The sequence below is a fragment of the Austrofundulus limnaeus genome, unplaced genomic scaffold (genome assembly GCF_001266775.1).
Source record: "Austrofundulus limnaeus strain Quisiro unplaced genomic scaffold, Austrofundulus_limnaeus-1.0 Scaffold405, whole genome shotgun sequence".
NCBI classification, from domain to species: Eukaryota; Metazoa; Chordata; class Actinopteri; order Cyprinodontiformes; family Rivulidae; genus Austrofundulus; species Austrofundulus limnaeus.
In genome coordinates this window covers 176,952-188,509 of record NW_013952807.1, presented here as the reverse complement: position 1 = coordinate 188,509, position 11,558 = coordinate 176,952, and the positions used below count along the sequence as shown (strand labels likewise).

The 11,558-nt window shown below is 46.3% G+C and overlaps 1 protein-coding gene across 1 annotated transcript in view; it reads left to right on the top strand.

Annotated features, from left to right (window-relative positions):
- The window catches only part of bahcc1b (BAH domain and coiled-coil containing 1b), a gene marked incomplete in the record, with an annotated part of 75,717 nt that overhangs the window by 33,977 nt on the left and 30,182 nt on the right, over positions 1-11,558 (top strand). The window contains 8 exon segments of the mRNA XM_014024035.1: positions 2,719-2,829; positions 4,166-6,151; positions 6,278-6,389; positions 6,923-7,116; positions 7,236-7,376; positions 8,383-8,564; positions 8,798-9,173; positions 9,997-10,842. Coding sequence (XP_013879489.1) covers positions 2,719-2,829; positions 4,166-6,151; positions 6,278-6,389; positions 6,923-7,116; positions 7,236-7,376; positions 8,383-8,564; positions 8,798-9,173; positions 9,997-10,842 — 3,948 coding nt within the window.

Sequence of the window (11,558 nt, the reverse complement as noted above, 5' to 3'; positions counted from 1 at the left end):
TTTAATGTTGCATCATATTCTGGTGCCAGAAGGCACACACACACACACGCACACACACACACACTCTCACTCTCTCTCTCTCTCTCTCTCTCTCTCTCTCTCTCTCTCTCTCACACACACACACAAGCATATACAGCAGAAGACATATTCTCGCACATATTACCTCTCACACAAAAGAAAACCCCAAACTCCTCACTCTTTCTCCACYTGTACTCATATGGCATTCCCACACCTGTCTTTGTTTTACCCAGATGTTTTTTTTCCTCATCTCCTCTCCTCCCTTTCTCCTGTCCTCTCATCTATACCGTCTCAAAGATTTCCAGTTTCCTTTATTCTTTTCTCGTTCTCCCCTACACTCACACACAGATGCACACATTTMCCCTCTTTCTTCTCACAGCAGCACCAGACTGGATTTTTTTTTCGTACAGTCATCCCTGTCTTCCCGTTCAGTCAACCACCAGGCATCTCACTGGACTGCGACTGTTGGTGACTCAAAATTGCCAGAAAATGGGTAGATCATCCATTACCATCTTAGTTCTGAGTGTTTGCAACCAAACAACCAGCCAGCCAGTTTCTGAAAATCATGCCCTATTTTTGTGTGCGTAGCTTGTAAAACTGCGACCTTGCCTGTGTACAATATTTTGTTGTCCACCTCTGCTCACTTGTACACATCTTACCAGCTGACCCCATATTTATCAATTTATCTCTTGATGTACACATTTAAAATGAATATAGGCAGATTTGGACCAGTTTTTTTTTTCAACAATTATTATTTACACTATATTGCCAAAAGTATTTGCTCACACATCCAAATGACTGTGCACCAGTGCCCAAAGCAAGGTCCATAAAGACATGAATGGCAGAGTCTGGTGTCGATGAACTTGACTGGCCTGCACCGAGTCCTGACCTCAACCTGATAGAACACCTTTGGGATGAATTAGAGTGGAGACTGAGAGCCAGGCCTTCTGTCCAACATCAGWATGTGACCTCACAAATGTGCTTCTGGAAGAATGGTAAAAAAAACATAAACACACTCCTAAACCCTGTGGACAGCTTGTTCTAGCTGCAAAGGATGGACCAACGTCATATTGAACCTTATGGATTAGGAATGGGATGYCACTTAACCTCATATGTGAGTCAAGACAGGTGAGCAAATATGTTTAGTGTAATATTGGTGTAGTTTTTAAAACTTTTGGTTATTCAGGTTGGAGACGTCCAGAATAGAGCAAAGCTGGCACTCARATCTTTTAAATCTGATCAAAACTGAAGTGACAGGGCTGTGTGCCTCAGCGACTTATGCTAGAAAATTGAGAACACACTGTGAACACTTTCAAGACATTCTGGAGACTTACTCACGAATGCTGTTATTCAGTCGCAGCCATAGGCAAACATTCAGCTGTGTCACAATGTTCCACACAGAGACCTACAGAGTTCACTACAGCCATGTGTTGATTTTTCAACTATACTGTATATCCAGAAGATGAGAAGAAACAATGTTTTAGTCATTTCTCACCAGGATGCAGTTTTTGTGTCTGCGAGAGATATATTATGCAAATGTTAATAGCAGCAACACAGTCTTTCCACAAAACAATGCTCTTGTCTACTGACAGGCTGGTTGACATTAGTGGACAGTAAAGATGACAAAATCTACATCACACACAAACTGGATTGGGAAAGCATGAGTAATTCTTATTCAGCTTTAACTCTCCTATTGTTTCCCAATTTTTTTTGCTCTCCTGTCTCCACATCATCCTTGTTCCCTCTGTCCTCATCTTTCCTTCCTCCTGGGTTATATCACTCATCATTACCCGGGGGATTGGCCTGAAATGGCTGATATAGTCTTTTGTCTAATTGTCACCGTTTAGATTCACTGGTTGTTAACCAGTCGGACTAATCTCTCCTTTTCTCTCTTTCTCTCTCTCTTTCTCTCTAACACTCACACACACACTCACATTCATGCTAAAAGCAGTGAGGGGGTGTTTGTGGTTTTGCTGTGTGACTGTGGAATGCGTAGGATGAGTTTTTATGGAGTGCTGTTTACTTTGGCCACCACTGTTAAACTTTTAACGGCTGCCAATTAACGGGCCAGCAAGGACACTCTGTGGGGCATGAAACCAACTCCTGCATAGCAGACACTTGTGCACGCACACATAGCCCAAGTCTTTTTGCTTCATAATGCGTGCCTCCCTGTGTAGCGTGTGCGCGCTAACATGCGAGCATGTGCGAATGCGCGCCCACCCAATCAGCACAAGGCCTCCTTCTATCCCACGATTTGGTTCAACGTCCTTGAAGACGAAGAACAGAGTGAAACGACCGTTTACCTCCCGGTGACCTCCTGGGAGGACTCAGTGTGTGTACTTTAGGGCGAGGGGTGGGACCAATGCTTCAGACTATTTGTCTTAGGGTTTTGAGGGGGGGAAATTTGTTTTGTAGAAGAGAAATTCCCTTCAGTCAACTGCTGCAAACACTTGGCAGTAGTTGTCGGCTGTGGTTTTTGTCACCACTTTGTCCACCGTAAATAATGTCAACTCATCTGGCATGTTTGTGCAAAAGTGCATTTATGTTAAAAGTAGCGCTAACTGGCTGTAATTTTTTAATTTTTTTTAATGAGTCTACTTTGTGAAAGACTGTAGCGATAAACTGTTTGTTTTGAGTCCTGCTGAATGTCAGCACMGAGAAGAAACTTCAATTCATTCTCGCTCGCCCTCCCACCAACAGGGTACCCTGGCTATTCAGGAAGTCTTGCTTCTCCATTTCTCCCCATGAGTGCCCTGGATCACCACAGCAACAGTCTCTATGGACAGCACCGCTTCTATGAAACGCCAAAAGGTAGGTTATTCGTGTGATTGTGAGATTGTTGGGGGAAATCACGTTTTCTGCACAGAAAATCCTCAAACTGCCTATTCAGCATCATCACAGAAATAAAAGCAAGTGGTAACCAGTGCTGGGCAGCACTAATCCAAAATTTAGCTCCCCAATTTCTAAAACGCTTATGAAAATATTTAGGTCCGCAACTTCAAAAGCGCTCATGCCATAGAAAAACTAGCAGAAGCTAATATTAAAGCGCAAGTTCAATTTGACACTTACTAGCTGGCAACAATTCATGTACAATATATGCACAACACTGCCAACTAGCGGCGTATGAACCCTTTTATAACTTAATTCTACAACCGCCGATTGCTGCAGATGTGATTTCCTGAAACAGACCTTTAGCTCCTGGTGTAAAAATTAAAAAGTTGTTGAGGATTGCTAGTTCAGCTGATTTTTAAAAAAGTTGTTGAGGATTGCTAGTTCGGCTGTTTCTTTGTCTTTTTCTTTTGTTTGTTGTAGATTTTTTCATTAAAAAAGCATAAATAAAGTAATTTTAAAACTGTTTATTGGAAAACTGAAGCAATGCATTCTGGGTACATGACGGATTTGACTTGTGACAGGAAACGAAAGCACGGAGAACAGGAAATTATCTTCCCTTCAAAATAAGAGAATGGATTTTAAAGTTTTCCATGTAGTTGCTCCAGTTGACCACTAGATGTCAGTCTTCATCAGCAAAACATCTTTAAATCATTTCTGCGTCTTTAACCCCGTTGCTTCGACCAATTACGTCAAGTATTGAGCTCCAGGATTTAAACTTTTTTTTAAAAAAGGAGCTCCAATTGTAAAGTAAAAATAAATTAATACATCCAAAATTTTAGAATGGATTACAAAAGTTAACTGTTTTTCTATTGCCTTCCTGCTATGTAAGCAGACACAAAGCATTGTGGGAAATCAGAACCGTAACCGAATGCAACAATCAGCAAGGATGTATACCTTTCCAATAAGTGTGTTTATCTGGGACGGGTGCTGTTGGATAGATCACGTGTGTTGTGATTCATTGACAGCCATACCTTCTGCTGTTCAAGATAATGACTGGTAGATAATTAGTTATTAGTGGTACTGCATTTTAATTTTAGAAAGCGCAAAACCGCTTATGAATTGTAAAAATTAGTAAGACCGCAACCAAAATATTTAGGTACGYAATAAGCAGATTTGCCCTTTAGCGGGCTGGTGCCCACCACTGGTTGTAAATTTTTAGTGAAGTTAATTTTTTTGTCATTTAATTATTTATTTTTAACAGAACATGTGTCTGATCTCTTCTAGTGCTCACTTTTGTGCTTCCGTTTCCTCCTAGATCACTTCTACATGAGAGGCCTTCCTCAGTCCCCTCTGATCTCTACCAATCACAACCTTCCCCCGTTGTCCAGGTCYGCCCCAGGCCACCCGCTCGGCCCATGCAGCCGGGAGGCAGACAGCGGGGGAGGAGGTGGGAAGAGCACCAAGGATTTGGGCGATAAGGGAGTCGCGTCAAAAGACAAGGAGCGATCAAGCAGCAAAGAGCAACACCAGGACAGCAAAGACAAACAACAGCTCCATCATCACCAGCCTCATCAGACGAATGCTGCCACCCCTCCATCGGGCCWCCAGCATCAGGCTTACCCCCACCCTCACCACGCCCTTCTCCCCCACCTCTCGCTCCAGGGCCGGGAGGAGGACCACAGACACTCCCTGGAACGACACAAAGACTACAAAGACAATGACTCGGGCAGTCAGGGAACAAAACTTATGAGTGCCTGTAAACTGTCTGGTGCAGCCGGGTCAGAGTCTGCATGTGGAGGAAAAGGAGGAACACTAAGCAGCTGCAATGGTGGTGGGGTGGGTAGACTCACATCTGGAGGCAGCAGGCAAGGCTCAAAAGATTCACCCAATAATGGGGAAATGAGAATCAGAGAGTCCTCAACTTCCTCAACTGAATGTATGCGACGGGGGGCTGTTTCAGCAGCAGCTTTCCTGGCACCTCCGACACCTCACTCTGTGGCTTCTTACTCCATGCCTCCACCTCCTGCACCACCACCTCCTCACTCTTTGCATATGGGTTCACCAGTGACAGGAGGGTGGCTACACCCTCCAAGTCACCATCCGCATCCTGAATTTTACTGCCCCCCTCCTCCACTAACGCTGACATGCTCTAAGGATCCAGCGTCTTGCACTGGAATGTCAGGCAGGGAGTCCAAAGTCACTGGCCCAACTTACGTGCCCTCGGTTGGGCTGCAGGGCGACTTGGCTGCCCCCGATTGTCGTGGAGCAGGAGGGGGTGAGAGGAAAACAGAAGACAAAAGTGTAGAACGATCTTATGAAAGTTCCCCTCATCACCACAGCCGCCTTAGCAGCTGCCAAAAGAAAGACAAATCTCAGCCACAGCAACAGCAGATGGGATACGGCAAAGCTGACAAACTTCCTGACTGGAGCCAACAAACGCATCACTTCCAAAAGTCTGGCTCCAATGCAAGCTCTCAACCTGAACTGCGGTCCTGCAGCCTGGACACATCTTCATCATTCAGAGATGGTGACATTTCAAATGAGATTTACCGCCCTTCAATCCCACCAGATAGCCACGAAGAACAGTCAAGTTCTGGACAGGGCGCGTCCAGCAACGGTCCCGATTGCAGCACTTGTTCTTTTAGGGACTGTTCTCGTTCAAGTTCGGATGGAAAGGTGGGACTAGGGCCCTCAGTGCAGAAGGAAGGACAAAAGGTTGCAAGAATACGGCACCAGCAGTACAGCAGTCAGGCAGGAAGTGGAGAGGACAGGGAAAGAGATGGAAATCAAACTGCTTCTTCGTGGGCGGTTCGAGGGGCTCAACAAGAAGACCAGAGAAGAAGCACCCACCATGTGTCGGTCAGTAAAGGGAGCCACTCTCAACAGCCTCCACCACTTACCCATTCCTCACCACACACCAACGATGGTGAGGGCAGTGCCATAAAGAACCTAATGAACTACAGCTCCCAGCAGCCCTTGTTGTTGCCACAGCGAAGTCCTTTTGGTGGTCTTGGCTGCCTCAGCAGGAGCGGGGAGAGATCGGACAGGGCAGACAGAGGAGGAGCTAAAAGCAACGCCTCACTCCAAGATCCCCCCAAACAGTCTCTCCCTTCTTGCCGGGGCTCCACTAACGAGGGGGAAAAGACTGACAGAGGCGTAAAGGAGGTGGGGGAAGCAGGAGAAGGGGAGGTCCGGCAGCCTCCGGTGGGTATTGCTGTAGCCGTGGCCAGGCCCCCTCATCGTTTCCAGGACAGCTCTCCTGGAAACAGCAGACAGAGCAGGGTGCTGCCCAGCATGAAAGGTCAGACATTATAAAGGACTTGAATCACTTAGGATGTTCTGTTTTGTCTTAGAAATATGTGAGGCATGGTAAGAGTTGGTTATTATTTTTAAAAGAGCATGTTTAAATGCTGCACTTTTGATTTAGGGGTGTCACGCCCCGTGTATCCTCTTGGTCGGGACCTGGAGGAGAGGAAGAGGATGACAGAGGAACAGATCAGCCTTCACCATCTTGACAGAGACAGGGAACTGGTCATCAGGTAAAGTCACAAACACCATGTATGTTCATACACACAAATGCGCACATGAGCATCTATCCTTCTTTTCTCTTGTTTGATAAGCTGCTCTTCTTTTATTCACRTTGCACCTTTCTCCCAGACTGAAGTTCTGCTCCTCTTTTCTCTCTCCCCGCTCACTCCATTTACTCCTCTCACCCTTTGATGTGGTTTCTCTGTACCTCCTCGCTCTTCTGCTTCCCTTCTCTTTCTCTTGAAGATGAGATGTGTTGCATTAATGTTACAAGGACTAATACGGATGTCTCTGAAGTATCAGGCTCTTATTATGTAGTCATATTAAGGGAAGAAAACATATAATGAGAAGTCATAGACCAGGCACAAGATGATGGCTGTTCCTGTTGCCGTCACATTTCCTTTTCTTGATGATTATAATGGTAGTAGAGGTAATGAAGATGGCATGGATGAAGATAATGATCATAATAATGATGATGAGGATGATGGCAATAAGAGGGATAATCAAAGTAATGATAAAGTTCGCCTTCCCGATGCCCCAGCAGGGAAAACAAGGACTGCGTGGAGTTTGCCAGGATCCACCCTTCTAGCAGCTGCCACGGTGACCTGACGTCTCACCTCCTGGTCACGGGAGGAACAAGCCAGTTGGGGGCAGACCCTGTTGCGCATGCTCACCCAGTTCACCACCACTGGATGCAGAGAACAGGAAGTCCCTCCCTTTGGATGGGGCATTCATACAGTGAGTAAACCAAGTCCCTCAACAGGATTGTGCAGACAAATGTTCTCTGTTTTTAATATTTAAAGATGAATTTCGGTGTTTCAAGGTTGCTCTGATTTGAATGTGCACCTGTATTCCAGGTTTGGGCCACGTGGGAATGAGTCCAAGTTTCCCACCCGGTCTTGCCAGTCCTTTGCCGCCTGTCTTGGGGTCACTTACCCAAGATCCCAACTCCCCTCTTGTAGTTCTCCCTACAGAACCTGGGCCTCATCATCATCTTGGTAAGGAACATTTCCACAACAACAGAAGCACATGTACACCAAGCTGAATCTATATTCATWATCCAGACGTACTGCCTCCCACTTTCATCCTGTCTGTAGCACGAAAGCTCCAACCATTTCTCTCCCAGAGTTTTAGTATCATTGGCTAATCATAATATAATGCTCAACTAAGTCCCTCTGTCAGTGGGACAGTGTTTTATAGCTTTGTTAATGGGAGCAGCTATTCCATTGCCCCCTCTGCGTGTGCCCAGCATTATGCAGACCATTTGAACTGGTGGTTTATCTCTCTTGTGGCAGAGCCCTGATGTGTTTGGGCTCGACTTTGTGCTGTGTTAAGTTATACGTCTGAAACAATATATGTTGCAGAATTTTTTTTAGTAAGTCTCAGCCATTACTGTAGAAAAAGCAAATGTGTGTGCGTGCGTGCATGTGTGGTAGGGGGGTGTCAGCGCTGCTTTGCAAACAGGCTGTGAAATTTAATTATCTCCCGCCTCCCTTGACTCGCTCTGTGAGAGTTCCTGCAGAGAGGGGAAGTGCATCCACTGAACCCTTCCCCTGGGAAACATTAGCCCACTCAGGCTAATCTCACAGAACAAAGGTTCCCAGCGACAAGGCCGCCAAGGAGGGGATGTGTGTCTGTGTGTGTATGTGAGGACGCATTAGTGTGTGTATGTGAGGACATGCGTTTTGGGTGGTAGCCGGACAAAAGCGTGTATTTTCTTGCTCAAAAATCCCCTCTCTTTATAAAAAAAGTGTTCAAGCAAGWGACTTGTTCAAGCTTCGGTCGTTCAGAATCAAAAGTTTAACGACATCAAGCAGGTTCTCTGGGACAAAAGGATCTATAGTGATATTTTGTTGCTCACATATTGAGAGTAGATGTGTTTTTTTAAGAATTGTGTTTTGTTTTCTTCCATTTGGGTCATGTTTGAAATCACTCAAATGCAGCCACGGTCTCAACACTGTCCTTTTGACCTTTTTTCTTTCTTTTTTTTCATTCCTTCTCTAGATGTTTTGGAGCAGTCGGGTTTGTGGCCTCCAGTGTATGGAGCTAGGGCCCCTCCTCCTCACCTGCAGCACCACCCGGTCTATTCACGCACCTCATTCTTACAACAGCAGGAGCTGTATGCCCTGCAACATCAGCATCAGCAGCGAGCTATGGAGCACATGCAGCGCACCCCTATAGGACAAGTAAGATYGTTACTAACACCATCCAGAAGCATTTCCAAAAGCGTTAAATTATCATGTTTAATGTAATGTTTTCAACATATTAAAATGTGTTTTTTCGTCTTTTGTAAGATAATTTTGCAATCAAACAGCATGATGCCATTTAAAGAGTTATAATTATCCAAACAAAAATATTAAATTCATGAGATAATGATTTATGACGKTTATTCGTTTTCTCTCTGTTTTCTGTTTCAAAGAGAAAGCATGAGGATCACACTATCACAATAGAAGACTCTCCCAGTGAACCTCCAGCATCCAGAACTCTCTCTTCATCATCTGCTGCCTCCTCCCATGCGGCAAAACCCTTCTCCCACCCTCCTCCCCCTTTACACAAGACGTCCACGCCATCTCCGGGGCTCTGTCCCAGCAGTCGGCAGTCCCCCTGCTACCTCTCCCCTTCGGCGCGCCCACACCCGCCCAACCCTCTGATCCCTGCCCCGAGCCCGGCCGCGGCAGCGCCGCGCTCCCCGGCCCTCAGCCCCGCTCCCTCGCACCTCTCAAAGGGACTGGAGAGGGGGAGTGACAGGGGAGAGGGGCAGCCACCACAGGATTACCCACAATCCTTGGAACCAGGTGTGTATGGAGAAGACTGTGGGCTCGTTTGAACTGAAAGAACTGCACCGGCAGGCTGAACGGTCTGATAGCAGAAAATGTGAAGACAGCAGGCATGGCAGCGATAGAGAGATAAAATATGGAAGAGGAAAAGAGGCAGAGAGATGGAGGCCACTATTGCTGAAATGTGGCCCAGCTCTTTGAAGCGTGGTATTCTTTTGATTTCGCAGAGATTGTTTGAAGCAGGGCTGATCCCTCACTCTGTGCGTCCTTGAGTGTATACTTTTTCCCCMCTGTGTGCAAGCTAAAGAGGGGACAGTAGGCGGGTCAGCCATTAAGGTCAGAGAAAGCATATGGTCACCTCTCTTTACGTGTGTGAGTGTGACCTGTCAGTGCGCGTATGTGTGTCACAAAAGGAAGGTCAGTGGTACTGTAGCTCTTAGACAGAGCCTCCTTATCCTTCAGAGGTCCTTGGAAGGCACAGGCGGAAKGAAACWCATTCATTTGGCTGAGGGCGGAGGGATATCATCAATAATAGGAGAGCAGGGGTGACAGGGCTGCAGCTGCAATCATAGGAAAACAGCAGGGTGTCATCAATATCCCACATAGATCTATATACTCACACTTCTACACACACACATAAGGATTCTGCATACACAATACACACTGTGTGCACAACCAGACGTGATCACATTCTTCATCCTGTCTGCCTGCACAGAATGTCTGTCAGTTTAAAACACAAGAACAGTTTACTCTGCTGTCTGTTGGATTTTTGACCGACACACAGACCATAAGTTTGTTTCGTGTCAAGAGTTTGACTTTTGCTTTCTCCTCCCTCCTCCAGACCTGCCACCTGTTTATACATTCTCTCCAGTTGCCCTGGGTTACAAGGCCGGGCCGTCTCCTCCTGAAGCCCGGCTGGCTGAGCATCCTTTGGCAGAAGACGAGCCAGCGGGGCCCGAATCCAAGTCTCTCTCCCAACAATGCCACGTCCAGCCTCTCACTGTAGAGGAGGAGATGAGGAAGGAGGAGGAAGACTGCAAAGTGGTGAAGTCCCTGGAGGAAGCGAAAGGATGCTCTGAATCTGAGACAGGGAGCCAAATTTCTGGATTACTGCCATGTCCTTTCCAGGCTCCAGTTTCGGATCTAGCTATAAAGGGGGATCTTCCTCTGGGTTGCTCAGGTCAGAAGGCTGGCCTCGAGGAGAGCCAGCTATCCAAAGAGGAAGGAGACGACGAGGAGCATGGAAAAGTGGACTTTGAGGAGATTAACGTGGAGCCTGAACCAGATGAATGTACCATCTCTGTGCCTGCGGAGCCCGAAGAGGAGGAGGCGGAGCAGGATGGAGAGAATGTAGAGGTGGTTGAGGATATTAAAGCAAAAGAGGATAAGAGTGGGAGAAGTCCAGATGAAGACTTGGAAGTATTGTGTCCTTCTCCCGCTCCGTCCCAATCTGACCCGACTGTTCCTCCAACGAGCGCAGCAGCTCAACTGGAAGGGGCCTACATGTGGAGTCTGGAGCTGTTGATTGCCGCGGCCCTGTGTGCCTCCAGAGATGCCTTGTGCCCTCCAGTACCCGTTGATCAGGCACCGTGCCCTTCATCACATCGTGGAATGGAAATATTGGGGGAACTTGCTGAGCTGGAGATCCAGCAGAGGAGCAGAGAGTGTAAACACACAGACGCTGACGGTAAGAATAACTTACAAAATTCTAAACTTTAAAACAGCATTTTTCTCTTTTATGTGGCTTTTAAAGCTATAATATCTGTAGTTAGAGCTGTTTTGGTCAAGTCTTGAAAATAACAGCTGTTGATTAGCTGTGGGAGCCACCAGTTAAAGCAATGATTACATTCCATGGGATATTTTGCCAACACACAAAATGCGCTTGTAGACATGGGCAAAAACATCATTACCCACCAGTGAAAGGCAAAAGATATGCAATAATTAGGAAAAAAAGCTGTGAAATTAAACCAAAATTAACCATTGTGTTCTTTTTATAGTTTATTTTGTATTGTCGCCTTAAATGATCAAACTGTCCAGAAAATAAGATTAGGATAGACGAAAAAAGAGAGAGAGAGAAACCAGTGTTTTTTGTGTCTAAGCAAACATGTGCACAGAAAGGGGGGTTGTGGGGGCTGTGAGACGTGTGAAATCCAGATGTGTCACACACAAGCAGACAGAAATGTTCCCTCTCAACTCTGCTGCTTCCTTCCTTTGCTGCAACTCTCTGCTGTGGCCCACAGGCCGTATTTTCCCTCCGGGGAGTGTGTGTGTGTGTGTGTGTCTGTGTGTGTGTATTTTGAGGGAACCCAGAGATGGACAAACAAGCTAAGCTTCAGACACAAGCTGGGACACACACACACACACACACACACACACACACACACACACACACACACACACACA